Here is a 26,510-nt window from a genome sequence, read left to right on the forward strand (position 1 = left end):
CACGCGTTGCTGTGGTTCTTTCCTGTGACCCCCCCACCCTGTCCCGATCCATGACGTATCCTGCCCCTCCTCCCTCCACCCCGGCTCATCCCTGTGTTTCGGTAGGATACCCTTCCCTCTGTTGTCCCTGGGGAGTGTTGGCACCTCCCCCTTGTATTTCCTTTTTTATATATATAATATTTTTATTAGTATTTTCAGAAAAAATAACAACAATACATAAGAAAAAGGAAAAATTAAAAAAATAACATAAAAAAGAAAGAAGAAAAAACATGTGTGGTGGTAATTCTCATAACATCTCACATGATTTAATGGGACCTCCTCGGACTTCCCTCCCTGTGGTTCTTTAACACATTTATAGTTAGTAAATTCTAAATCATTTTCATCACCTTATCTAACCTTACTTTTTTGCTTTCATATCACATATTTCTAAATTCTACAGTTTATTTGCGTCTTAATTTCTGATCTAATATGTTACTTTAGCATATTTTTTTAAATACAGTTTAAAATCTTTCTATTCTTCTTCCATCGCTTCCTCTCCCTGGTTGCGGATTCTTCCAGTCATCTCAGCCAGTTCCATAAACTCCATCATCTTCATCTGCCAGTCATCAATCGTTGGTAATGTTTGTAGTTTCCAATTCTTAGCAATCAAAAGTCTCGCTGCCGTCGTAGCATACATAAAAAACGATACATTCTTCTTTGGAATCTCCTTCCCTACAATGCCCACTAGAAATGCTTCTGGTTTCTTAACAAATGTGTTTTTCAACACTTTCTTGAGTTCATTATAAATCTTATTCCAGAAGTCATTCACTAGTGGACATGTCCACCACATGTGGTACAATGAGCCTACTTCTTACATCTCCAACATTTGTTATCATGGTTATGGTATATCTTTGCTAGTTTTACTGGTGTAAGATACCATCTATACATCATCTTCATTACATTTTCCTTTAATAAACTACACGCAGTAAACTTAATATTCTCATGCCACAATTTCTCCCATTTCTCAATCATAATATTATGACCAACATCCTTTGCCCATAAAATCATAACATTCTTTGTTTGTTCATCTTTCGTATGCCACTCAAGCAACAATTTATACATTCTGGAAAGTATTTTCGTCTTAGGTTCTAACAATTCTGTTTCCAACTTTGACCTCTCTGATTGAAAACCAATTAATCTATCCATTTTGAAAACTTCGTTTATCTGGTGATATTGGAGCCAATCATCTAGTTTACATTTCAAATCCTCATAAGTCTTTAACTTAAATTGGTCTCCTTCTTCAATCAACAAATCTCTATATTTCGGCCAACTGGTTTCCATGTTTACTCTTTTACAGACCTTGGCCTCTAATGGTGATATCCATTTAGGTGTTTTTCTTTCTAACAAATCTTTGTACCTGGACCAAACACTATACAGTGCTTTTCTGATTATATGAGTTTTAAAGCTTCTGTGGGCCTTTACTTTGTCATACCATAAATATGCATGCCAACCATAAACATTATCGTAACCTTCTAAATCCAAAATGTCTGTATTTTCCAACAAAAACCAGTCCTTCATCCAGCAAAAGGTAGCTGCTTCGTAATAAATCTTTAAGTCCGGCAGGGAAAAGCCTCCTCTTTGTTTATCATCAGTAAGTATCTTATATTTAATTCTTGGCTTTTTCCCTTGCCATATAAATTTCAATAAAACCTTTTGCCATTCTTTAAAACAATCCAACTTATCAATTATTGGCAACGATTGGAATAAAAACAACATCTTTGGCAATACATTCATTTTCACAGTAGCTATACGGCCCAACAGAGAAAGTTTCAGATTAGTCCAGGTTTCTAAATCATTTTTAACTTCATTCCACATTTTCACATAATTGTCCTTAAATAGATTCAAATTCTTTGACGTCATATTTACACCAAGGTACTTTACTTTCTTAACAAAAGATAAACCAGTTGCTTCTTGCAATTTTTCTCTTTCCTTACTGTCCAAATTCTTATCTAATATTTTGGTTTTTAATTTATTCAATTTAAAACCTGCTACCTTTCCAAATTCTTGAATTACTTCCAGCGCCCTTTGAACACTGGACTCTGGATCTTGTAGTGTCAAAACAAGGTCATCTGCAAAGGCTTTAAGTTTATATTGTTTCTTCCCTACAGTCACTCCTTTTATTTCCTCATCCTTTCTAATCCTGTCGAGTAAAACTTCCAGAACCGATATAAAAAGCAAGGGGGAGATGGGACACCCTTGTCTTGTACCCTTTTCAAATCAAATGTCTTCTGAGACCATGTTATTAACTATTATCTTTGCTCTTTGCTCTGAATAGATCACATTTACTCCATTCAAAAAGTTTTGGCCCACCTCCATTTTTTCTAAATTCCTTTTTAAAAATAACCAAGAAATGTTGTCAAAGGCCTTCTCTGCGTCAATAACCATCAACACAGCTTTTTTTAATTTTTTTATTTTTTTATTTTTTTATTTCCCCCCCCCCTGTATTTTCCCCCCTGTATTATTTCCCCCCTGTATTTCCATACCTTGGCCCCCACCCTTCGGAAAAGGAAGTGTTAGGTTCTGGGTTCTATTTTCCAGCATGCACTTTTGTCTGAACCCTCTGTTGTTCCTGGGGTATCTTCCTACATTTCTATATATTTAGATTAAGGATGGGGGGTGATGATGTGCCCTGGGACCCAGAGAACTACTTAAAGAATCCCAACCCGGGGGGGTGTCAAATAGCGACGCCCCATAGCCCCGTAGCAACAGACAGGCCCAGACAGAAGGAGGGGGGGTCATATGGGCCACTTGGCGTGGGCCTCCGAATCTAAAGGGGGCCTCGGTCAGCATATTCACAATCAGTAAAATGGTAAAAGTGACAAAAGGGTTAAAAACAGGGCCACATTATCTACCTGGCCCAGGCCCTGTAAGGGCCTGGCAACAGAAGGCGCGTTCTGAAATACCCGAGTTGTTCAGTTCCATAAAAAACCCAGGAAGTGGCAAGGGGAAGGTAGGGGATTGTAAATGGGGGTGGGGTGGCCACTGGAAATATCCGAGGACTTAAACTGGGGAGAGAAAGTGCATGGTTGTTGTTGTTTTTTTTAGAAAGACACAGAGGATTTTGGGGGGGTAGTGGTGCTAAATTGTAAAGTAAAAACCCCTTGCCGTGCCCCCAAGTGCGTTGTTGTGGGTTATCTACCCCCCCCACCCTACGACAGCTCATGACCTATTTGGGCTCCTCCTCCCCCCACCTCCCAACCAGGGCTCCATTTGGGATAGTATTTAATGGGCTGTAGACCTGAGGCCTAGTATGTAAAATGGAGCCAAAGCCTCCTGTTTTACAGGATCTCGTGGCAGAGGCGGGTTTTGTGGGTGTGGTGTGTTGTTGTGCCAAATCCCTGTGACTGGCCCCATGTGTCCCGATCCATGATCTATTCAGTTTGTTTCCCCCCCCCCATGACCCATGTGGTAGTGTTGCTAAATGGTAAAGTAAAAACCCCTTGGCATGCAGGGGCCTACATAAATCAAAGGCCGTGTTGCGGCCTGTGCCAACCCCCCCCTCCATGACTGGCGTATCTCATGACGTTTTGAAGGGTGGTATTTATTTTTGTCTTGTGGATTTTGGGGGGGGGGTAGTGGTGCTAAATTGTAAAGTAAAAACCCCTTGCCGTGCCCCCAAGTGCGTTGCTGTGGGTTATCTACCCCCCCACCCTACGTCAACCCATGACCTATTTGGGCTCCTCCTCCCCCCACCTCCCACCCAGGGCTCCATTTGGGATAGTATTTAATGGGCTGTAGACCTGAGGCCTAGCCTGTCAGGGGCCTACATTAAACAAAGGCGTAGTGGTGTGATAATGGCCGCCTTGGGGATTTTCAGTTGCTTGGTTGATGATGATGTCATTTGGTTTGTTGGGGTGGCTTAGATTTCACAGGAAGAGAGGGGGTGGAGGAGGGTATTACACCACTTGAGGGCGCTGTTTGAGTTGGTTGAAAAGCAGGCCTGTACCTGCGCAGGTGTGTGATTTGAGGGATTTTTGCCCCCATCAACGCTCTAGGAGTGGCCTGGATCGTTGTGTCAAAATTTCAGGACGATCGGACAAGCGGTTACGGAGAAAAGTGTCAAACGCAGTTTCACGATTTTTACATTTTTTTATATATAGATTATATTATACACATGGGGTGTGTGTAAGATGAGCATCTAATGTGTTTAATAACTAATCATTTTGTACATTCACTAGGCATCATGGAGAACATGCACATCAACTGACTGTGCACATTCCTGGTCAATATATGGAATCTCCAACAGGCCTTTGGGCATGTACATCTCAACTGACATCTCCAGTCAGCATGCGTAGCCTCCAAAAACACAACCTTGTTTCCTATGTCTAGTGCAATTTGCACCCCTGGTCTGCTGTTTAATATCACCTGGGCCACAACCTGATGTGGAAAGAAGGGATGTGATTCCAGATCAAGATTAGCTTGTTTTCTGTAGTCCATCTTCCTTTTCCCAACTCTCAGCCAGTTGGGAAAGGCGAGTTAAACCTTTCCTTCCAAAATCCTGATGAAAACCCCCACCCCCTCAGCAATTAACCTTAGGAAAAAACTAGATGTCAGTCAACACTGGGATTGGAAGGGAAGGACGGGTTAATCAGCTGAGGAACGAAAAAGAGGTCTGGGACAGAAAGTGTGTTAATTCTGGTCCAACCCACTACTCGGACAATCAGTGGGAGAGTACAAGTTGTGGGATGGTGTACCTGGATGGCAAAAGTTTCGTATGCTTGATCCTGATTATTTGAGCTAGCAATTACGTATGCACAAGATATGTGAAGTGTTTGCTTTGCCAATGTTCTCCTGGGTTCCTGGGACTCAAAGTAACTTTCACCCATTTGGGAATCTCATACCATACTGAAGCATGGCAATTACATGAATTTCTCCCTTGTAATAGACATATATCTTCAAAACACAAGGACATGTCACCCAATGCATGAATGCCGGAAACAAGGTATATTTGGTAATGAAGAAAAATATCAAGACAGGGTCAGGCAATTAAAAACCCCTGCAGGTGGTACAATGGCATATTTGTTTTATTATTACACCCCATTTTGCACAGAGGAACCAAAAGGTAACAGATAATAGCTAACCAAAGAAGCAACTCAGTTGGTCTGTGCCTTGTGCAGAATTTGAACTCAATCACTTTACATGACAGTTATAATTAATTACTTAGATTAGATAATATTTAATCCCATTATGAAGTTAAACTGTCTTAAATGTAAGATAAGGAATTGTACTGTCTGCATAAAATGATCAGAAACTAGTGCAGCGTTTCATTGAAGACTTATATAAAGCATAGCTATATTCTTTATTATGATCCAGGGCACTGGGAATCACAAAGACACACTTTCCTGTATTGTATTTACTTGTTCATAATTCTATAGAACCAGCCCCTTCCTCTCATGTCTGATATTCTTCATACAACCACCCTACCCATTCCCCATTGCCATAGCATCTGCTCCTTGGTTAGGTCTCCTGATCCTGAGTGGCACCCTCACTAACACCTTGACACCAAGCTCCCCACCCTTGCACCTTTTCCATTTTAGTTTAAGTGGGACCTGTCTGCTTTCTCTGCATGAGGTTCTTTCTCTGTCCACCCACTTCTCCGCATGGTTTTCCAAATGCCTCTTATGTCTTCCCTCATGGATGCTGTCAGCAACAGGAGCCACCGTGTCTCTGCAGGGTTTCACACCAGCTTCCCATAGCATCCTTCTCCCTTGCAGTCTGCACATGGAAAAGTGTCTGGGATTATTTGAACCTCAGAGGTGAAAACATGCTTATCCTTCTCAGGTCCTTTGAAAGTTACCTGGAAAAGAAATTGGAGTTCTGCTCAATATGTTCCTTTGCAGAGAACTGAACGCAGCAGGATTAGGAGTTTATAGCACAGAGATATCAAAGAAATGATGGATCCCTCTTACTGCAGATTTTAGAAGCAGTGCCTAATCGCAGAATACTTTGTGCCTATTTATATAGTTGCACAACAGTCTTGGAGCACTTATTCAGTTAATATATGTATATTAAAGGGAATGTAAGTTCAACAGTTAATGTACATAAAACCTGACATTCTGCACATTCAGCAGCCTTCATGGAAAATGTGCAGCCCATGTTTCTATGAAGAAAAAATTGTGCACATTTCTCGGTCAATGTGCATATTCTCTAATAAAGCTTGGGAAACCTGCCTGAATTCTGTACATTGTTAGCCATTATGCTTCCCAACTGGCTTTGGGGAATGTGCATGTCATACTTGAATGTTGTACCTTCTCTGGCCAATATGCATATTCTCCCATTTGTATGTATACTCTCCAAAAACATGCGTGTTTTCTATCTCTTGTTCAGTGTGTAATCTGTGTGTAATTCCCAATTTATATGGGACACACAATCTTATATGGCACACACAAAAAACCTCCCACTGATCAGCAGAGCAGCAGGAAAAGGGGAAGGGGAAGGGAGTCCAGATAAAGATTATTTGTTTCTGCATGGCCATTTCACTTTTCACCATTCTCACTTGTTCCTCAGTCAGCTGAGCAGCAGCAGGAGGTTGCAGGGAAAGGAACATTTTAAACCTCCCCTCCTTCTTCCATGATTCTAATGGAAATTTCCTCCCCCTACGATGCTATGGGAAAAGCTGCACAAGAATGAGTCAGATACTCGACTAGAGATTATATTTACCTCAATAAAGAAACCCTTCCATCCCAATAATGGCTTTGACAATTCTGCTTTATAAACACCTGTTCCCTGCAAAGAGATAAGACAGAAGAAGGTGCTGAGAAGCAAACATGTAATATTAAAAAATTATAGAATGTTCATTAGTGTTGGAGAAGAATGAGCTGAGGTTCCTGGTTTGTGTCTTCCAAGGATAGGGAAGAGGGAACAGTGGTGGAGGATGGCCACAGATAACATAGCCCTTCTTTCCAGGTGACCTACAGTATCTGTTTCCAATGGATGTGACCCCCCAGCCTGCTTTGTTACATAGAGTAGAATAGGTTCTCACTCCTGCCTTAGTCAGCTCTTTCTAGCTGGCCCTAGGAATTACCTCCAGGACACACACACCCCAAATCACACCCCTCACCAGCTGTGCTTTCCTCCCCCCCCCCCGGGAATGTTTTTCCCTGACTGGAATGTGTCCTTGAATTCTGATAATGCTTCTTGCTTGCTTGGATGGAGGATAGAGAACGATATGTAAGTGTGAAGAAACTAGGCTACCGCACAATGGTAGAATTCACATTGATTGCTCTGTTGACTTTTGCCTTTGACCCTGGCCTCCACAAAGTTGCGCGGAAGATAACGTGGCTTTCAGTCAGAAAGAGGTTCCTCACCCCTACTATGCGTGTAGAGACATATCCCCCTCTAAATTAGGGAGCTCTACTCCTTAGCATGGGTGATTTTACAACTGCAACATAAAGACAATGTTCTTCTGCTAGGGGCAGGGGAATGTTCTGGAGTAACTCAGACAGTGAAGGAATCCCATTTTATTTATTGGTTTGATTGATTTCTTACAGATTCGTTCAATTAATGTCCCACCCTTCCTCCTAAAGGAGCTCAGGGGCTCTCCAGAATGGCCCTTCTATCCACATGCTTACCGGTGCACATTAGGTTCTGCCCATCCAAAATGAAGCACCAGCTGTGGCCTTTCTGGTGCCTGTTGACATCACCCTTCGCAAACAACAGGGACACACACCACACAGAAAGCCTAAATGAATCTGCTGATTTGGCAATACTGCAAATATTGAGCAAATTCAATATCTACAACACAAGCCCAACTTTAAAGGAAGACATTTATGAACAGCTTTTGTGTTTGTCTGTGTCTTTGGGACCCTTGACATCCTCAGCTTTGTGAAGAAACTAAGGAAATTATAATCCTCTTACCACTTTAACAACCTTGCAATCAGTCCAAAGTACAGGATTCACAACGATCAAGGAAAGCCTAAATTGCCTGAAGTCTCGCCTGAGAATGAGAAGGGAAAGAAGAGATGTGGCATGAGCACAGAACAAATTGCTTTGTGGAGAAAAGTACTATCAACAATATATTATTTTTTAGTTCACTATTTGCAGCACAATTAATCATGTTATTTATGGAAATTAAAGATACTGTTTATTATATAAGGTCACCCACCCATCAGGATGGTTCTCTAATAAAGTCAACCTGATCCAAAAGGTTCGAGAGTATCCATAATAACCGACTCAGTGATTCCTTGTTAGTAGGATTTCGGGGGGGGGGGAGTACATGGCTCCACCTGCACTTTAAATATAAAACAGTACCATACCACAGTGTTCTCGAAGCTACGAACATGAGTTTGACCAAACTGCGGGAGGCAGTGGAAGACAGGAGTGCCTGGCGTGCTCTGGTCCATGGAGTCACGAAGAGTCGGACACGACTAAACGACTAAACAACAACAACCATACCACTTTAAACACCAATGCTCTCTCCCACAGTAACCCTGGGAGCCATAGTTTGTTCAGAGATCCCCATTGCCCTCACAGAAGTAGAATTTTAAAAGTGCTTTAACCATCAGTCTCTTTTCCGGGAAATTCTGGGAATTGTATCTCTGTGAAGGGAATGTGGATCTCCTAACAACTCCCAGGACATTTAACAAACTACAATCCCCAGGATTCTTTGCCTGGGCTGTGTGTGGAGCCATTACAGTGGTACCTCGGGTTACAAACACTTTGGGTTACAAACTCCGCGAACCCGGATGTAGAACCTCGGGTAAAGAAAAATATTGCATAGGAACCTGGAATGTAAGAATGTAAGAACCATGGATAAAGGTAAGCTGGGTGTGGTCAAAAATGAGATGACAAGAATAAATATTGACATCCTGGGCATCAGTGAACTAAAATGGAAGGGAATGGGCGAATTCAGTTCGGATGACTATCATATCTACTACTGTGGGAAAGAATCCTGTAGAAGAAATGGAGTGGCCCTCATAGTCAACAAAAGAGTGGCCAAAGCTGTAATGGGATGCAATCTCAAAAATGACAGAATGATCTCGATACGAATCCAAGGCAGACCTTTTAACATCACAGTAATCCAAGTTTATGCACCAACTACCGGTGCTGAAGAAAGTGAAATTGACCAATTCTATGAAGACTTACAACACCTTCTAGAAATGACACCAAAGAAGGATGTTCTTCTCATTACAGGGGATTGGAATGCTAAAGTAGGGAATCAAGAGATAAAAGGAACAACTGGCAAGTTTGGCCTTGGAGTTCAAAATGAAGCAGGGCAAAGGCTAATAGAGTTCTGTCAAGAGAACAAGCTGGTCATCACAAACACTCTTTTCCAACAACACAAGAGACGACTCTACACATGGATATCACCAAATGGGCAGCATCAAAATCAGATTGATTATATTCTCTGCAGCCAAAGATGGAGAAGCTCTTTACAGTCAGCAAAAACAAGACCTGGAGCTGACTGTAACTCAGATCATCAGCTTCTTATAGCAAAATTCCAGCTTAAACTGAAGAAAGTAGGAAAAACCACAGGGCCAATAAGCATACGGGATGCATACGGTAAATGCATACGGGATTGCAACCCGAGCGTTTGCATGTGTGCTTACTTCCACCATTGGGTTTCTTGGCAACCCAGAGAGCTGGGTTTTTTGGGAGGGAGGTAACTCCCCCCCCAACACACACACCCTGATGAAAGAATAGAAGAACTCCACTTGCAAGACTCAACATGAAAAAGTTATTAGGCAGAGACCTTTTAAAAAAATTAATGCGTTTTCACTCTTTGTGTTGGAACACTTTGCCACTTTTTCAGCTCAGCCAGTATACCAAATTATATATCATGGTACCCACACTGATGGAAGGGACTTTGTAGATGCCTAATTCTGTCACCTTCCCAAATCCACACATTCTTTCACTACAAATGCCAGGAGAGGGAGGCTAAAGACAGTCCATCTCTCTCCCAGTTCCCCTTAGGCACTAAAGGCAGCTCCCATATGGGTGCAAAGGTGCATCTTCCACTTGAGACATCTATTTCTTCCAGTTGGGTATTAATTAATTATTATTTTATTTATACCCCGCCCTCCCCAGCCAAAACCGGGCTTAGGGCGGCTAACACTAGATATACCCTGTTTCTCCGAAAATAAGCCGTAGCCATAAAATAAGCCGTAGCAGGATTTTTAAGCATTCAAGGAATATAAGCCATACCCCGAAAATAAGACATACTAATAGGCGCAGCAGCAATGCTGGCCGCAGCAGGAGGAGGAGGAAAAAAATAAGACATCCCCTGAAAATAAGCCATAGTGTTTTTTTGTTTTTGTTTTTTTGAGGAAAAATAAATATAAGACGGTGTCTTATTTTCGGAGAAACACGGCAAAACAATTGATCTGGGCTCCATGCAATCAGAGAGGACTTTTCGGAGCCAAACAGTCAATAGCCCTGGTTAACTCCACATTCCAGCGGGCCACCAGGGAACCTTTTAATCTTGCCTTTCCACCTCTGTATCACCACCTGCCCCTTACAATTCCAGTGGCTGCTCCCTGTTTCTCTTCATCTTCATGGCATGAGTCTTAACCAGTGCTCGGTGTTCTGTGCTTTTCATTCTTCCTATAATACATCTGTGTTTGAAATATGATTGGCCGGGGGGGGGGCGCCAGAAGGTGATCTTGCCTAGGGCGCAAAAAACCCTAGCACCGGCCCTGTTTGTTGGTATGTAACGTTGACTTTGTATATTATTCCATATATTAATGATTTATATAAGATATTTCTGAAAGAAGCCTACCTGTTGCCGAGCCATGTGTCAGCAAAGATACATCTAGTTTTTAGAGGCTCCTGATCTGTGTAGAGAGAGATAATGCCTTTGCCACCATTTGCCTAGAAAAAGAGGGAATAGCACAGAAATATAAAATCTTCCTCCATTTATCACACATTCCTATTATCCTCCCAACAGGAGGTGCAGAAAACAAATTTGTTTCCACAGCATATTTAATTCAACACCAATCATTGCTTTAACTGGCTGTGTCATGCAATACCATATGTGAGGTTAACCCAAATAGTTGCCAAATGCATAAAGGAAATGGAGAACCTTGAAGTTTTGCTTGTGTTTTCAGGGCATATTCACCCTACTTTTTTTTCCCCTCTGGTCCTTGACCGTAATAAAGATTTTACTTACCTACTTACCCTACATTTTTAGGTGTACAGTGAATATTTCTTTAAGCGTACGACTAAAAATGCAATGTTGGAATGAGACAAATGTGTGTATTATGCATGTATACTCATCAGAGCCAGGAGTAACTTCAGCTGCATGTGAAGTGTTTATTCCTTGCAAACTGAGAAAAAATCAATCAAAAACATCACAAAAATGCACCAATACGTATCTGTACCATTCTCACCTGGCCTTTTTTTGCTGCACTGAACCACTATGTCTGTGTTAAATCACTATGACTAAATTTAATATTTTGAAGAGTGGATACACTTTTAAAAACTAGAATGATCAGCATCTCCTTCTTTTTGTCTGTATTATGGTTCAATATCTGGAGAATGTTTAGAATGTAGCACTTATTGCAAATTGAGAGCCAGCATCACGTCGTGGCCAGATTGCTGGATTTAAATCAGGAAGATACACTTCTCAATTCCTGCCCTGTTTAAGGAATGAGATTTAGGTTGGCCCCTTAATTACACATAATCTCTGCCTCTCAAAAGGAGCAAACAGGTCTCCATCACATTTATGCACACATACCTATACATATAGGAGGAACCTGTGTGCCTGCTCAGTCTATTATTTGGGTTTTAAATGTAAGTGGGTGATTCAAGCCCCCCCCCCAACCCTTTCTTCTTGGGTTTCTTTTTTATCTTAAAATGGCACTTGAACCAAGCTCTTCAGATAGAGGACACCAGCAAACCAAAAGTAGGACTGCCTTCTCTAAAACTGGGCACAGGGACCCCTTAGAGACCTCGAGCCATTCTATCTCTCCCTCCTCACTTCCTCCCCCTCTTTCTTGTGGGGAGATCCATGCTCAGATTTCTCATATATTTTTATAAAGATAAATGCAGCCTGGAAGGGGGGGAATCATTAAAAAAAATTGTGTTAATGGATGTTAGGCCAACACCTTCCCATCGCACCATTTCCACAATGAAAATCTCCTCTTTCAAAACTACTTATTGAAAAGCAAACATTCAGATGTTCTGCACCTGTGGGGCTTAAAAGCAAATGGGCTAGTGTGATTTCCATTTATGAGAACAGCCTGGTGAGAAATAATTTAGCTGCCCGCACAGAGCATCACAACACCCATTGAAATCAATCCCACTGCACTGTTGTGTTTACCTCTTCTCAATGGCAACAATGCCCACATACAGGAAATACACAAAGAGAGATCCTCCCACAGTTTTCTCTTTGCCCATTGTTATGTACTAAGCTTGGATCACAGAGCATCACAACACCCATTGAAATCAACCCCACTGCACTGTTGTGTTTATCTCTTCTCAATGGCAACAATGCCCACATACAGAAAATACACAAAGAGAGATCCTCCCACAGTTTTCTCTTTGCCCATTGTTATGTACTAAGCTTGGATCCAAGAACAATAGGCAAGTAGGATCCTAGAATGCAACAACTGATTGGCTTGCAGGAGAAGACCAATCAGACTCCAGGAAGAAGTTAATCAGCCTATTAGGCTGGTAGGGATGTAGAATGCAGCAACTGATTGGCCTGCAGGAAAAGACCAATCAGGCTCCAGGAGGGAAGCAGAATCAGCCAATCAGACAGGACTCATTGTGTAAATAATGTATATAAAAGCCTGAGGTGTTTTTTTTTGGGGGGGGGATTCATTCACTGTTTTACAAGCTGCAATAAAGAGCATGAAGTCACTACAGGACTCCGAGTATATTTCACCCATCATCCAAATGTATCTTGCCAAGCTGTTGTAAGGATGAATGCTGGAAGAGCTACACTCTCCTCAGTCTTGTTGAAGGAAGATGCTCTACCAGCTGAGCTATCCCAGTTATTGTTCCCATCATTTACTGGTAAAAGACAATATTAAGCAAGGCCTGTTTGCATATAATCATAACAACTTTCCTGCTTTCAGTATTTCTTTATCGTTAGTATTTTATTTTATTTCAAAATTCAAATTTACATTTTGTCACGCAACAGTTGTAATCCCATTCTACAATATTAATGACTTCCTGTTCACCCATCCTTGATGTTTATAACCAAGATTGCCGCCAAATGAATTTTAAAATTCTGATAGCTTCTTAGGAATCTTGAGCTCGACCGAGTATCCTTAGTAAAGGACTACACTTAATTTCCATCTGTTAGGGACAATATGCATTCATGGCTTGGTCTCTAAATTATAGAACAAACTTCATGACTGAATCATTCTTGTCAATTGGTACATAAAAGAAGATATGTATTCCTCACCTCAGACCTGTTCCAAGAAATTTGAGGCATGGTCAAATTCTGCATGGTGCTGAGATGAAAGGCTCTACATGACTCAAGGATAGATGCTCTGTTCCATGGTAATGATGTTATCATGTGATTAGTGTTCGGGATGAATCTGCAGTGCAACAGAGAGGTTTTTGCAAAAATAGCTTCCTTGCAATAGACTAAGATAAAGCAATGGCATGTTTCTTCTAATCACAGAAATGTGACTTTCCAGAGTTTTTCCTCCTTGGAAAGAATGCATAAATATAAATATACAAAGAAAAATCATTGCATCATCATTCAAAGCCTATGTGAATTGTGCAGCAAAGACCTGCAACTTTCTTCACTGGTACTATTGTTCAGATTACACAAGTGGGTTCACACAAAAGCTGAGGATCTGCTGTGCTTTCTCAGTATTGTCTTTCATGTGGAGCTCAAGCCATCTGGTCATTGCCTTTAACCAGAGGAATGTCCTCATTGCCTCAAAAAGGACAGTCTGGTAATCTTTCGCAGCATGAACTCACCGGATATATTTCTTTCCTGGTAGCTCATCAAAGAAATAGTACGAGTTATCAGGCAGGAAGAAGTCATCTCCTGTTGATAGGATCATGAGCAGGGACCTATTTTGGTATCGTTCTTTATATACTGGGGATGGAAAAAATTAATGTTATCTTAATGGGCAACACATGCAGTTCTCAAGTTGCTACTGCTTCAAAGGCTGGTAAGATTGGAAAACAAGAGAAATGGAGTAAAGATCACAAATCCCTAAAGAGTTGTAAACATTCATTGGACAGGTGGGGACAAAAATAGAATTGGAAAACATGTTTAAAAGCTTTATTGTGGCAAACTAAGCCCATAGATCAAAGTCTAGATAGCAAATGTTGGTGATGCAGTGTTGGATAGGGAGCTTTCCTTTGCATAATAAATAAATAAATATTATAGTAGGTTCTCCAGGTCATCAAGAAAGCAATGAGGTCCCTCTGGATTTTTGAAGAATTCAGTCTATGCATCAGGTCGGAGCTTGAGAGGAATGGAAACTTGAATATCTTTCTGCTAGCTCTGGCTGACAGAAAATAATTATGTAGGAATATAGCCCCGCTATACCGGTACTATTCACTCAGGAGATAAGAGCGATATGGAATTATCCTAACAAAGCTCTTGTTCTGCTATCTGTGCCTTGCAGAGGGAAGGGGGTTTATAACAAGCTGGGAGGCAGAATGAAATGCCATTATGCCCAAAGACCATGTAAAGAGCTTGAAATACAGGTAAACCGATCACACTGTCTCTTTTTAAAACCTATTAAAATATATCTGGGACAAAGAAATTCTAATGAAACTCCCCTCTTCATCAGCTGGGAATATATATACCATATTTTTCCATGTATAAGACTAGGTTTTCCCCCCATAAAAATAATATAAAAAATTAGGGGGTGTCTTATACACGGGGCCATCTCCCCCATTTTCTTAAATCTGAGTCCCCCAAAATAGGGGACGTCTTATACATGAGGGTGTCTTATAGACTGAAAAAGAACGAAGGAGCGGTCAAATACACCAAAACCTCCTATTACACAGAATAAAAAGTAATTCTCAAATAAAATGTGCAGATTAATTGAAAACCTGGGAGAACCATCTTCTTTGACAGAATAAAAAGAAAATTAATTGTTAAAGTATGCAAAGTATAACAGAAAGCTTGATTTATGGTGGACACAAAAGATTAAAAATGGAGGATAGAAATACGAGTACCTTTGTTCTGTTTGTTTCCTACCTACCACTAAAGAGTTAGAGAACTGAAAGCTGAGTAACTATTAACTGAGAAGGAATTTGGCTTGAGATAGCAGCTACAGTGGACTGTGTCTCTTTCTTAAGGAGGAACATGAAGGTAGACTGAGTAGCTAATAATATCCTGCAAATTAAAACTATTCAGTATGGTTCAACCAATAATAGGTGGAATTGCACAACAGATGTTTGTTGAGATCGATGTTTGGTGAGGATGAAGACAGTGATGGGAAAAGTGAACCAGAGAAGAAAGAGGATTATGAGGTGAATTCGCAGAGGCAACAGAACAAACTGGCAGGAATGGATCAAGAAATAACCAGAGACTGTTGCTATTAAAGAGAGTGTTGCCTCTGGGAAAAGAGTGGAAAATACAGAAGTGGAAGAGCCTAGAGAAAGAGATTGGGATACCATTGTGAAAACAACAGGAAACGGAATATGACAGAATTTGGAACTGGGTATACCATCTGAATCACCAGAGAAATCTGAGGTGGTAGGAATTGCTCACCAAACGGATCAACATGTGAAGCTAATTCCTGGAACCGTGGAGTGTCCAACTGCCGAGTTATATTCATGACATAGAAATGATACAATGCAACTCCCCAGCCACAGTATGATCGGTATTCATGATGCCAGTTCTGTAGCAAAGAAGTCACAAATGAATTCTATGTGCACATAGCAAGTGTCATATATTAAGAATATTAAGAACCTGAAGTTCTATAGTATGGAGGACAAGATTTATTCAACTCTTTATAGCTCAGAGGCATACCTAGGGTCCCTTGTGCCCTTGTCAAGGAGCTATATTGGTGCCCTCCCCTAAAAAAAAAAAATCTGAGAAGCAAGCGAGGTTGCCTGGGCAGGAGGAAGGTGCCTTCTTAGGACTAGACAGGGCACCCGCACTGCTCTCTGCCTGGAAGCTGCTCCAAGTGTGGGGCGTTCCAGGTGTCGTGGGAGGACTCCAACACCCGATAGGTTCTCGCGCCCCATCCCCAGTTGGGCAGCGTTTGGTTTCACCTACCCCTAGGGACGCGGGTGGCGCTGTGGGTTAAACCACAGAGCCTAGGGCTTGCCAATCAGGTCGGCAGTTCGAATCCCCATGACGGGGTGAGCTCCTGTTGCTCGGTCCCTGCTCTTGCCACCCTAGCAGTTCGAAAGCATGTCAAAATGCAAGTAGATAAATAGGTACTGCTCTGGTGGGAAGGTAAACGGGGTTTCCGTGCACTGCTCGGTTCGCCAGAAGCGGCTTTGTCATGCTGGCCACATGACCTGGAAGCTCCCTCGGCCAATAATGCAAGATGAGCGCCGCAACCCCAGAGTCAGTCACAACTGGACCTAATGGTCAGGGGTCCCTTTACCTTTACCTTACCCCTAGGTACACTTCTTGCTAAGATGATAAACACAAAACAAAACATGCCAATAAGTTGCCCCATCATAGTACCAACAGTCAGTACCTATGGCTTTTTTGGTTATTTACTTGGGCTTCAACATCACATTTGTGAGTTCAGCACAGTGAACTCTTTGCAGCTTAAGGGGAAACTTAGATGGGCTAGTTTTAGCCTTTTAGCTTAAGTAATCCAGAATGTGTTAAGGCAGACTAGATTTTCCTGGGATCTCCCCCTTTTATTCCCCTTAAGACATCAATCACATAAACAGTGTTGTAAAATGTAAAAATAACATTTACTCAGAATACTTGTTGAAGAGTGTAAGATACAGCAGCTTTCTTCAGGCAGGCTTAAAATGGTAATTCAGTTACTAAAACATACTTAATGTCTAGCTTAAAATGTAGTCTGATCTTGGAGTTCAGACTAAACAGATGTTTTCACATTGCTGGCAGAACAGAATGGAAAGAAATGGAAAAGAGGGTGTGCCCAGGCAGGTCGGAGAATATATAACTACAGTATGCCCTCCCCATGTCAGGGCACAGTGGGGGTATCTCTCACAGAGTTCTCTCTAGTAAGTTTACAGGAAAACTCCGTGAGTTTCAGCTGCTATCACCAGCCTATCTAGCAAAACATTAATTATTGATTTGACTGCATTTTAAATATTCTACACTTTGTCCCTCCCCAGCCTCATAACCAAACAGCTGTTAACCAACCAATATTTGGGGCCAGGATATTTGAAGGACCATTTTCCCTCCACAAATTTGCCCCCCTCCCCCTTACAATCATTGGAGGGATTGCTCACTGTCCCTTGCCTTCAAAAGCATGGCTGATTAGGACAGAGGACAGGGTCTTTGCAGCAGTGGTGCTGAGGCTGTGGAGTGCCCTTCCTCAGAAGTTTCACTGGCTCTCACACTTGTGGCCTTCCTGCAAATGGCCAACATATTCTTATTTGTCCAGAGTACTATGAAGAAGACTCAAGACTAAGTACACACAGCTAGTGCATCATCCTGTGAACAGATACTCACCTTAACTATATTCAAAAGATCATAGATAATTGGAATAAATGACACAACTCTCTTGTCCACACCTGCTGTCAGCCAGGTGACCCAGCCACGCTGCAATGAAGAGATAAAGCATAAAGATGCAGAGGTATTCAGAGAACCCAAACATGGCATGTACAGTCATACCTCGGGTTAAGTTTGCTTCAGGTTGAGTACTTTCAAGTTAAGTACTCCGTGGACCTGTCTGGAACAGAATTAATCCACTTGCCATTACTTTCAATGGGAATGTTCACTTCAAGTTAAGTACGCTTCAGGTTAAGTACAGACTTCCAGAACCAATTAAGTACTTAACCTGAGGTACCACTGTACATTGATTATTGCCTTCATTTTATGGATCAATGGTCTCATTAGACAGTAAAATTTGTGTTAAATTGCTGTTTTAGGGGGTGTTTTTCATCGTCTGGAACAGATTAATCCACTTTCCATTACTTTCAATGAGAAAGTTCGCTTCAGATTAAGTACGGACTTCCAGAACCAATTAAGTACTTAACCTGAGGTACCACTACAGGTGAAATGGGGATGAGCATGCATAGGGTTAATTCTGGTGTGCCGGAAATCCAATACAGCATTTAGTTCATACCTACCTTGGAAAAACCAGTCAATGTGAACTTTGTGATATTAATTGTTCCACCGGATTCTTTCAGCATAAAATCTGCTACAGTGTCCATGCCACGCACAGCTGCCTGTACACAAGAGAAATGGATTATAGATTTTGAAGGAGATGCCTTTCAAGGCTTTTTTCTTTTTCTTTTTCTACTTTTTTATTGTTGGTATGCTTTTTCTTCCCTCCCCTCTTTTTTTCCTTTCTCTAATTTTAATGTGTGTGTGTTGTGTGTGTGTGTGTGTGTGTGTGAGAGAGAGAGAGAGAGAGAGAGAGAGAGAGAGAGAGAGAGAGAGAGAGAATTTGAAGGAGATGCTTGCATTGGGTTCGACTATATCATTCTATCAGCATGGCATAATTTAAGTGCCCTCAAAAGGTGTTTCATCTTCATGCCTTTAATATTCATTATTATTATTTATTTAATTTGTTAGCTGCTTTATCTTGCCCAGAGCAACGCAAAATGACTTAAAAGCAAACAGACAGACAATAAACCCCACAAGAGGAAAGAGAAATACATTGAAAACATCCCACCCACTTCTAAAAGGCCCCAGATAGTTTAAGGCCAAAGGCCTGGTTATAGAGGAAAGCTTTTGCCTGGCACCTGTAATGAAGGTGCCAGGCAAGCCTCCCTGGACAGAGAATTCTGCAAACGAGGAGCCACTGCGGAAAAAGGCTCATTCTTGTGTTACCAGTCTGCAGAGCTCTTGTTCCAAAATCTCAATGGGAGATAGTAGCAGCAGAAAACAACCAATTTACCTGCTCCCAAAAGATAACTAGAATTTACTCAGGCATACTGTAAAGGTGAAAACCTCAAGGAGGTATCCTTAGTCCAAATACATTGAAATGCCGCCATGCCCCTGCCCATATAACTTGTGCCATGCCTCCTCTATGCAACCACCACAAGTGCACCCCTGCATGGGCAAGTGGACACACACATAAGCACCACCACTGCGAGGGGCATGGGCATGTGAGAGCAGCACACCTGGAGCACAGGAGGCAAGGTGCACCTGCAGAGAAGGCACGGCCATGCCAGAGGCATCAATGGCATAGTCTTTGCGCCCAGACTTGTCGCCTGAGGCCGCCATCTCACCTCGTCTCATGGGTGGACCAACTCTGCTGGATTCTGCAATGCACAAGCCGATTTAAAAAAATGAATGATATGTGCTTTGCAAATGTTACAGTAACTCTGCCAGCATTCAGGGGTTTCTGGAAACAATAAAGAATATTTCCCAGAATGATGGCAGCATGTGTTTGCCAGCCAATACAGAAAGCCAGAGTTACCTTCACCATTGGGAACTGAATCAGCACATGTGGCTGCAAATTCTCATAGTTCATATATCTCCACCACGAACAAACAAGTGCAGCATTTTCAATGCTGTTCTTGCACATTTCCAAAGGGATTGTCTAGAAGCAAAATAAAAGAAAGATGAATGTGTTTTTGATTGCATCTGGACCCCTAGGACAGCCTGACAGGTCTGACTTAGTTCACAGAGAAGGGCACCTGGTGAAATAGGAAGGGAATTAGCTATCACTTGGACAACGTAAGGCATCTGTTCAGTTCTGATGATGGATGGGTTTTTCGCTTTAATGTTGCCAAACCTGTCCAACAGAAGATACCTCCCCTACCCACACACAATATCTTGCATGTCTTTCATTTGCATATATATTTGGGCTAAACAGTCCTCAGTAACCATGACTGCAAATTGAAGAGGCACCAAATGTTGTGACGTGGGGTTCGTGATTTCAGCTCTCTTGACATATTATGCTGGAGACAGTTCTCTAGTAACACTTCTTTATTAAAGCAAACAAGACTGAGCTCTGAGGAGAGGAAAGCTACATTTATAGGGACAGGGGACTAGCTAGAAAGGGATACATTTTGGAGGGAACAATATCAGACAATCACAGTGCTGCCTTTTGGAGGAAACCAATAAGACAGAGGATCCAAATACAGCAGCTTAAATGAACCAATAGTAGCTGTACCTTCTGGAACCAAAAGGCAGTTACTTTACCCTAATGCAAATACAGACAATAGTAATACAGATATAAAATCCTTTGACTCAATACACAACACCAAACACAACCTTTAGGAACAGAGGTCCTGGTAAGGCACAGACATGGAAGGCAATCAGCTTTTTATTAGCGGAAAATGACAACACAGCAATGTTCCTGGTTCATCTTAGCTCAGTGGAGGTGTTGTTGAAACAAAGCTCTAGGCACACACACCCCACCCGGCCCCGGCCTTTTACCCTGGATCCCACCCAAGCAGATAAAGGTGGCGTTGAAGGGATAAGCTCCTCCTCTGGCCCTGTCTGGCCCATTGCTCAGCAATGTGCATGACCCTCCAGCGGGCAGGGGAGAGGGGGAGAATAATCAACAGGACTGGGACTGTGCATGCACACTGTGACTCTCAGCCTCTAATCCTGTCTTGGAATGCCCTCCTTCTCCTGACCCCTCCCCCTCGATTGCTCAAGTCTCCTGCTTCTTTCAGCTCCTAGCTCATCCCTTCTGCAGACTGTTTCTCAGTGTCCCACCACCAGTCTCTGACCCCTAAGGCATCATCTGCAAGAGCCCTCCCTGGGGGGGGGGACTCTTGGGCGGGGGGGGGGGCTCCCAGCTCTCCTCCTCGTCCAACCAGGTTCTGCCATCCACAGGCCAGGAGTGTTAAACTCCTAGTGATAAGGAGGCACAGTTGCCCAATTGTACAACCCACTGGGAATGCAGGGGGAATCCATGGCTCCAGTATGTATCTGGGGAAAAGGCTCCTGCTGCTCTAAGGAAGTGAGCCCCACATGACTAAGGAGGTGAGCCCCACATTTTAATTCTAGTATTTTGAACCACATCTATGAAAGAGATGGTTAATTCTTCACAGATTATGAAACGTAATTAGCAGATAAAACAAGGTTATTGGACACACTGCATATTTCTACTGGATTTTGCTCTGAGACTTCCCTCATTAGAGTGAAATTGGGGGAGGGGGGATAATCTGCAGTAGAAGTTTCCAGTGGGAAAATGTGGCAGCCATACCTGTTTCCCCATTTCCACCCACCCAACTGACTCCTGACTCCTATCGGTACATGACTTTGAAAGCCAGTGTAGAAGGTTACCAGCATCGCTAAGACCCTAGAGCACTTACCTTGAAGGTGATTGGCTGGTTTGCAATCTGCCCCAAAAGTGCTGCACAGCTTCAGAGACAAAATAAAATATTAGTCAACAGCAGTAAATGCCATGTGGCATCAACAGGCAATGATGCCAAGGAGACCAGAGTTAATAGCTCTGGGTAGCTTTGGAACAATCATAAGACTATGATTTTAACACTAAAATCAAGGCAAAGACAGAATTCAGGCAATATATCCAATCTTGTTTTAATTTACAGTATACATATTTATTAGGGGGCTGGGGAAAAGATGAACTAGGATATGTCTCTGGAACATAGAGAAACTGTCTTGAATACAGTGAGCTTGATTAGTTATCATCCATCCATTTTTGTTTCTCGCTATTTTATTAGCTAGAACTTATTCGTCTCCCGCAAAAACAGTCACAGGTTGCAAAATACAGAATTTATTCATGTATGTGGGATAACTAACATATTTAAGTCTGATTAATGCACTTCCACTCACCATGGGAGGAACTAGGTTTTCAATGCTTTGTTCTCCCCCAGTCTGCCTGAGAACCTCAATGTGTGAAGAGGTGTAAGCTGGTTGCTCCAGCTCGGACTGCATCACTCTCATCAGCCACTCTTGAGTTCCTATACCAATAATTTAGGAACCACTATATAGCTGCCTCATACAAATCCTGCTTTGCTTCAGAGAAGCCCCAAATCATTCTGAGGTATTCCTCCTCAGCTGGAGGGTTGTCAAAGTTTGATGTGTGCAACCCTCATTCCCCACCAGGAAAAGTATTTTCTCCAAGTACGTCTTCCTCGCAGTTCTCTATACTTGTAGGATTGCTGATTCCCTTAACAGTCTTAACAGAGCACAGCAGAGATGGTGCAATATTCATTGCTTAGAGGTTCCCCCCCCCCCAATTACTTACGACCCAGTTGATTTTGCTATAGTGACAAGCTCATCAACAGTCAAATCTCGTTTACTAGGCGGTTCATCATTTCTTCCCATCCCAAGCATCAGGAAACACGCGTTATTCATTTTTCGTTCCTTTGACACAACGATGATCAGCTCATGCCACCAAATTGGGTTAGACAATTCAGACTCTGAAAAGAGATACACAGAATCTATACATTGGGGGATTTGGCCTCCATTCTCCCTTTGAAATACATTTTCCACCCAGGAGGCGTAATTGATATTTATCTATGCAGTAGTAGAAAAGTAACAAAATGGAAACAGAGTTTAAGAGAGTGTTTGGTATCTCCCTTGTTTACATCATCATTCCATCTTACATGTGTGAGTGAGTTTACTGTGATGACATGGCTCAGGAAGTGGGCTATGTTAGTAAGCTCTTATGGACATTGCTGAGAGAGGTGGCTGTATAAAGAAACTTCTCTGAACACTGTGAGGAGGACAGTGTTAATGGTTTTTCCCCCTCTCTGAATGAAGAAGACATAGTAAATGGGCTCTCTGGATGGAAGAACAGATTGCAAGACTGAATGAGAAATTGGCATGGCCCAGTATGGCAAAGTACAGGCTGATCACAAAGCTGGAATTGTGAAAGATACAGGATTTGATTTAAAGCAAGAAGCTGCATTTTTCTAAGTGAAGCTGAGACTATGCTTGGATAAGCATATGTTTTGTGAGTGTGTGTGTGTTCGTTTATCCTCTGTTCTTCAAGTAAAAGCTTTTGAATGTTTAAGGAATGTATTGACCATACTTTACAGTGGAACCCTGTGTTACGGACGGGATCTGTTCTGGAGGCCCGTCCGTAACACAGAACTGACGCAAACCAAAGTGCTGCGTCTGCGCACGCACGTGGCGCAATTTAACACTTCTGCGCATGCGCAAGTGGCGAAACCCAGTACTTCCGGGTTGCCATGGGACGCAACACGGAAACAGTGATGCCAATAAAGGTTTTGATACTGAACACGAAAACACGTAACCTGAAGCAGACTCAACATGAGGTATGACTATAATTCCTAAATGTGAGTCAGTCTTCCATATGTTTTAGCTTCCTAGCTGCTAAATATTGCTACTCTGCAACATCCTTACATCCCACAGTGCAGATCACACCCACCCAGCAGCCACCTTCCCGGATTAGACTCCCTGTGGAAATATCTTCCTATGTATTTCAAAACTGCTGCTCTCACCATTCAGCCACTTCAAGGAGGTCATGTTGAGGGTATAGATGGTCACATCAGGCCTGTCTTCCGTGTTTGTGACAGTGTAGTTGTAGTGAGGGTCATCCTGCTTGACGTAGTCATCCAGGGCCGTCTGCGCCCATCCAGAGGGCAGGCAGGCTGCCAGGAGGAGAAGAAAGAAAGCAGCATACATGGTCAAGCAGGTATAGTTGCCTTGAAAGAGGTACCTGCCTTTGTTCAGCAGCAGTTCTCCCACTTCAGATCACAGTTGCTGCCAGCAGGAAAGTTCCACAAGGTTTGGTGGTGTATGCCAAAGCTTTCATCTAGATCTGTTCTCTCCATGAATGTCACAACAACGTTCTCCAGTATTTGTACAAGTCTCATAGCAGGGAGGGCCCCTGAATCACATGGCCAAGATAGCATTTATGCAAATTGATCTAATGAGCGCAGGAATTAATCCTGCCAATTATTTTTCACTGACTTCCAGTCACAAAGCACCCTCCCACTTATCAATTCAGGCCTGTATGTAATATGACATCTTCCAGTTCACAACTCACCATAGCTGCCAAGTTTTCCCTTTTCTCGCGAGGAAGCCTATTCAGCATAAGGGAAAATCCCTTAAAAAAAGGGGTAACTTGGCAGCTATGCAACTCACAGCTTGCTTTTTTTTAATAATAATTTTTATTGGTTTTTATATAGACAAGACAAACAAAAAAATACAATATAAATTCTGTCCCTTCATCCCCCCCCCACAGGCCCACTTCTGCCACCAGCAACACCCGCGGAGGTGGAGAGTCAAAGGGGTCCATTTTAAGGCTAGGTTTGACCTCCCCCCCTTTCCTCCCCCCCCAATCCCTCCCCTGCCACTGAAGGGACGGGGACGGAGGAGCACTGGGGTTTGGTTTACTCCCTGCTTCTCCTTCAACACAACCAACATACAAACAATAAAACAATAACATATTCTAAATCCTACTTTCTTAACATTGTATTTGTGACTTCCTCGATTCTCTTCTTCCTGGTTTTCTTAATTTCTATATCAAATAGTGGCGATTTTCGTATTCTAATTCAAAATCTTACCCTTATAATATTCACTCAATCCTCCTCCTTCTTCATGCTGCACCTCCTCCAGTCCTCTCCTGCCACCAGAGGAACCCGCAAGGCGCAGCACTTCAAAGGATATCCATTTTTGCATCTGGGTTTCCTTCCATCCCCCTCCCCTCCCCTCAGGACACCCCCTGCCACCAGGTGTTCCCAAGTGCAGAGAGGAGGAAAATGGCTCTCTGCCCAGATGCCTATCTAAACAGAAAATATTTAATGCAAATCTTAAATTTTTTTCCTAGATCATTCTTCTTTCTCCCTCCAGAAAAACTCAATTTTCATATATATTCATTTCCCTAATCAAAATCTTAACTTTATACTTAAAAACACTCTCCTTCCCCTCCCCTGATGCCCTTCCTCCGATTGGATCAACATTTCCTTTTACAGGCCAAGATTTCCGAAACCGTTGTTCAGCTAGCAAAAGTCTCTAACTAAAAAGTTTTTACCCCACACCACTTCTTTCCCCTTTCCAAATCCAGGCCTCTAACCCCCCCCCCTCCTTCTGCATTTCCCTTTCCACCAACACACATCTCCAAATTTCAGTCCCTCCAGGTTCCAGCTTGCTTTTTAGAACCGAGCTGGAAATGTTTTGAGAAACTAATTAGCAGCAAATGTTCCTCTGTTATGTACTGAGCTGAATCCTAGAACAATAGGATTCAGAATCAGCAGTCTGATTGGTCCGCAGGAGCTACCCAATCCAACTCCAGGTGGAAGTGAATCCGCAACCTGATTGGCCTGCAGGAGCAGCCAATCAGGCGGCTGGCAGAAGTGAATCTGCAACCTGATTGGCCTGTAGGAGCACCCAATCAGGCTGCAGGCAGAAGTCAATCCACAACCTGATTGGCCCACAGGTGTAGCCCTGAAGTAGCCAATCACACAAGGCCCATTGAGTAAATAATGTATATAAGCAGATGGTTTTGGGAAAAGAGCCATTCTTCTCTTCTTCTCCTTGATGACTATGAGCTGAACAAAGATCATGAAATTCACTCTCGACTCGGAGTATATTTCATCCTCCTTACTTGAAGTGGTGGTAGGCCTGCTGTCTTCCTTTACTTACTTGATCTGCTCAGCAGATCTCAGTGGAGAAGCTGGTATAATGTGGGCTGGTTTACTGACCGAACCCAAAGAGTGCTCACTAACTGTTCCTTATCATCTTGGAAAAGGGTGACAAGTGGAGGGCCATAAGGTTCTGTCCTAGGCCCGTTATTGTTCACATTTGCAAATGGCACCTACTGGGAGGGTTGTTAATGCTGCAGAAGACAGAATCGGGATTCAAGATGACCATAACAGATTGGAGAACTGGGCCCAAACTAATGAAATGAATTTAAATAGGGGCAAATGTAAGGTTCTGCACTTATACAGAAAGAACCGGTTGTACCGGTCTTGCCAATAGTATGTGTGAAAAGAATCTAGGAGTCTTAGTAGACCTCATGAGTCAACTGTGTGATGCAGCAGCAGAAAAAGCTAGTGCTACTTGACAGAAGTATAGTGTCCCAATCAAAGGTAGTAATAGTACCACTCTATTCTGCCTTGGTTGGACCATGCCAGAATTTGTCCATTTCTGGGTGCCACAATTTAAGGATATTGACAAGCTGAAATGTGTGCAGAGGAAAGCGACCAAGATGACCAGGGGCTAGAAACCAAGCCATATGAGGAATAGTTGATGAAGTTGGGTATGTTTAGCCTGGAAAAGAGGAGACTGAGAGGAGATATCAGGCTTCCTCCTGCTGCTGCTGCCACTGTGGAAGGACCAAAGGGACCTCAGCCTCTAGGAGTTGGCTCCTATGTGTGGGAGAGTTGCTTTGAACATTGTAAAATCTGAACATTTTAAATAAATGGAGATACAAGAAATATAGGTATCTTGACACTGCTTCTTCCCATTCACTTTCTGGTAAATTTCCCCTTCCATTTCCTTTCCTTTCCTTTCCTTTTTTTTGTGTGTGTGTGGGGAGTGGTGG

General features: G+C 42.5%; 1 protein-coding gene across 2 annotated transcripts; it reads right to left on the bottom strand.

The window, feature by feature from the left end:
• Nucleotides 1–5,047: 5,047 nt before the first annotated feature.
• LOC118079720 (autocrine proliferation repressor protein A) lies at nt 5,048–24,768 on the bottom strand. 2 transcript variants are annotated; one of them, XM_088661507.1, is made up of 14 exons: nt 24,532–24,768; nt 23,464–23,613; nt 22,242–22,416; nt 21,343–21,391; nt 19,491–19,613; nt 18,193–18,291; nt 17,573–17,662; nt 15,674–15,803; nt 13,918–14,038; nt 13,391–13,526; nt 10,757–10,848; nt 7,897–7,975; nt 6,700–6,765; nt 5,584–5,836 (listed from the first exon to the last, which is right to left on the bottom strand). In XM_088661507.1, the coding sequence occupies exons 1-14, from the start codon at nt 24,644–24,646 to the stop codon at nt 5,717–5,719; spliced, it is 1,545 nt and encodes a 514-aa protein (XP_088517633.1). In that variant the 5' UTR covers nt 24,647–24,768; the 3' UTR covers nt 5,584–5,716. The 2 variants fall into 2 exon arrangements, with proteins under 2 accessions (XP_034960101.2, XP_088517633.1); XM_035104210.3 differs by lacking the exon at nt 24,532–24,768 and having other exon boundaries at nt 5,048–5,836; nt 23,464–23,829.
• Nucleotides 24,769–26,510: the final 1,742 nt, after the last annotated feature.

This window comes from Zootoca vivipara, chromosome 2 (assembly GCF_965207765.1).
Source record: "Zootoca vivipara chromosome 2, rZooViv2.hap1.1, whole genome shotgun sequence".
NCBI classification, from domain to species: domain Eukaryota; kingdom Metazoa; phylum Chordata; class Lepidosauria; order Squamata; family Lacertidae; genus Zootoca; species Zootoca vivipara.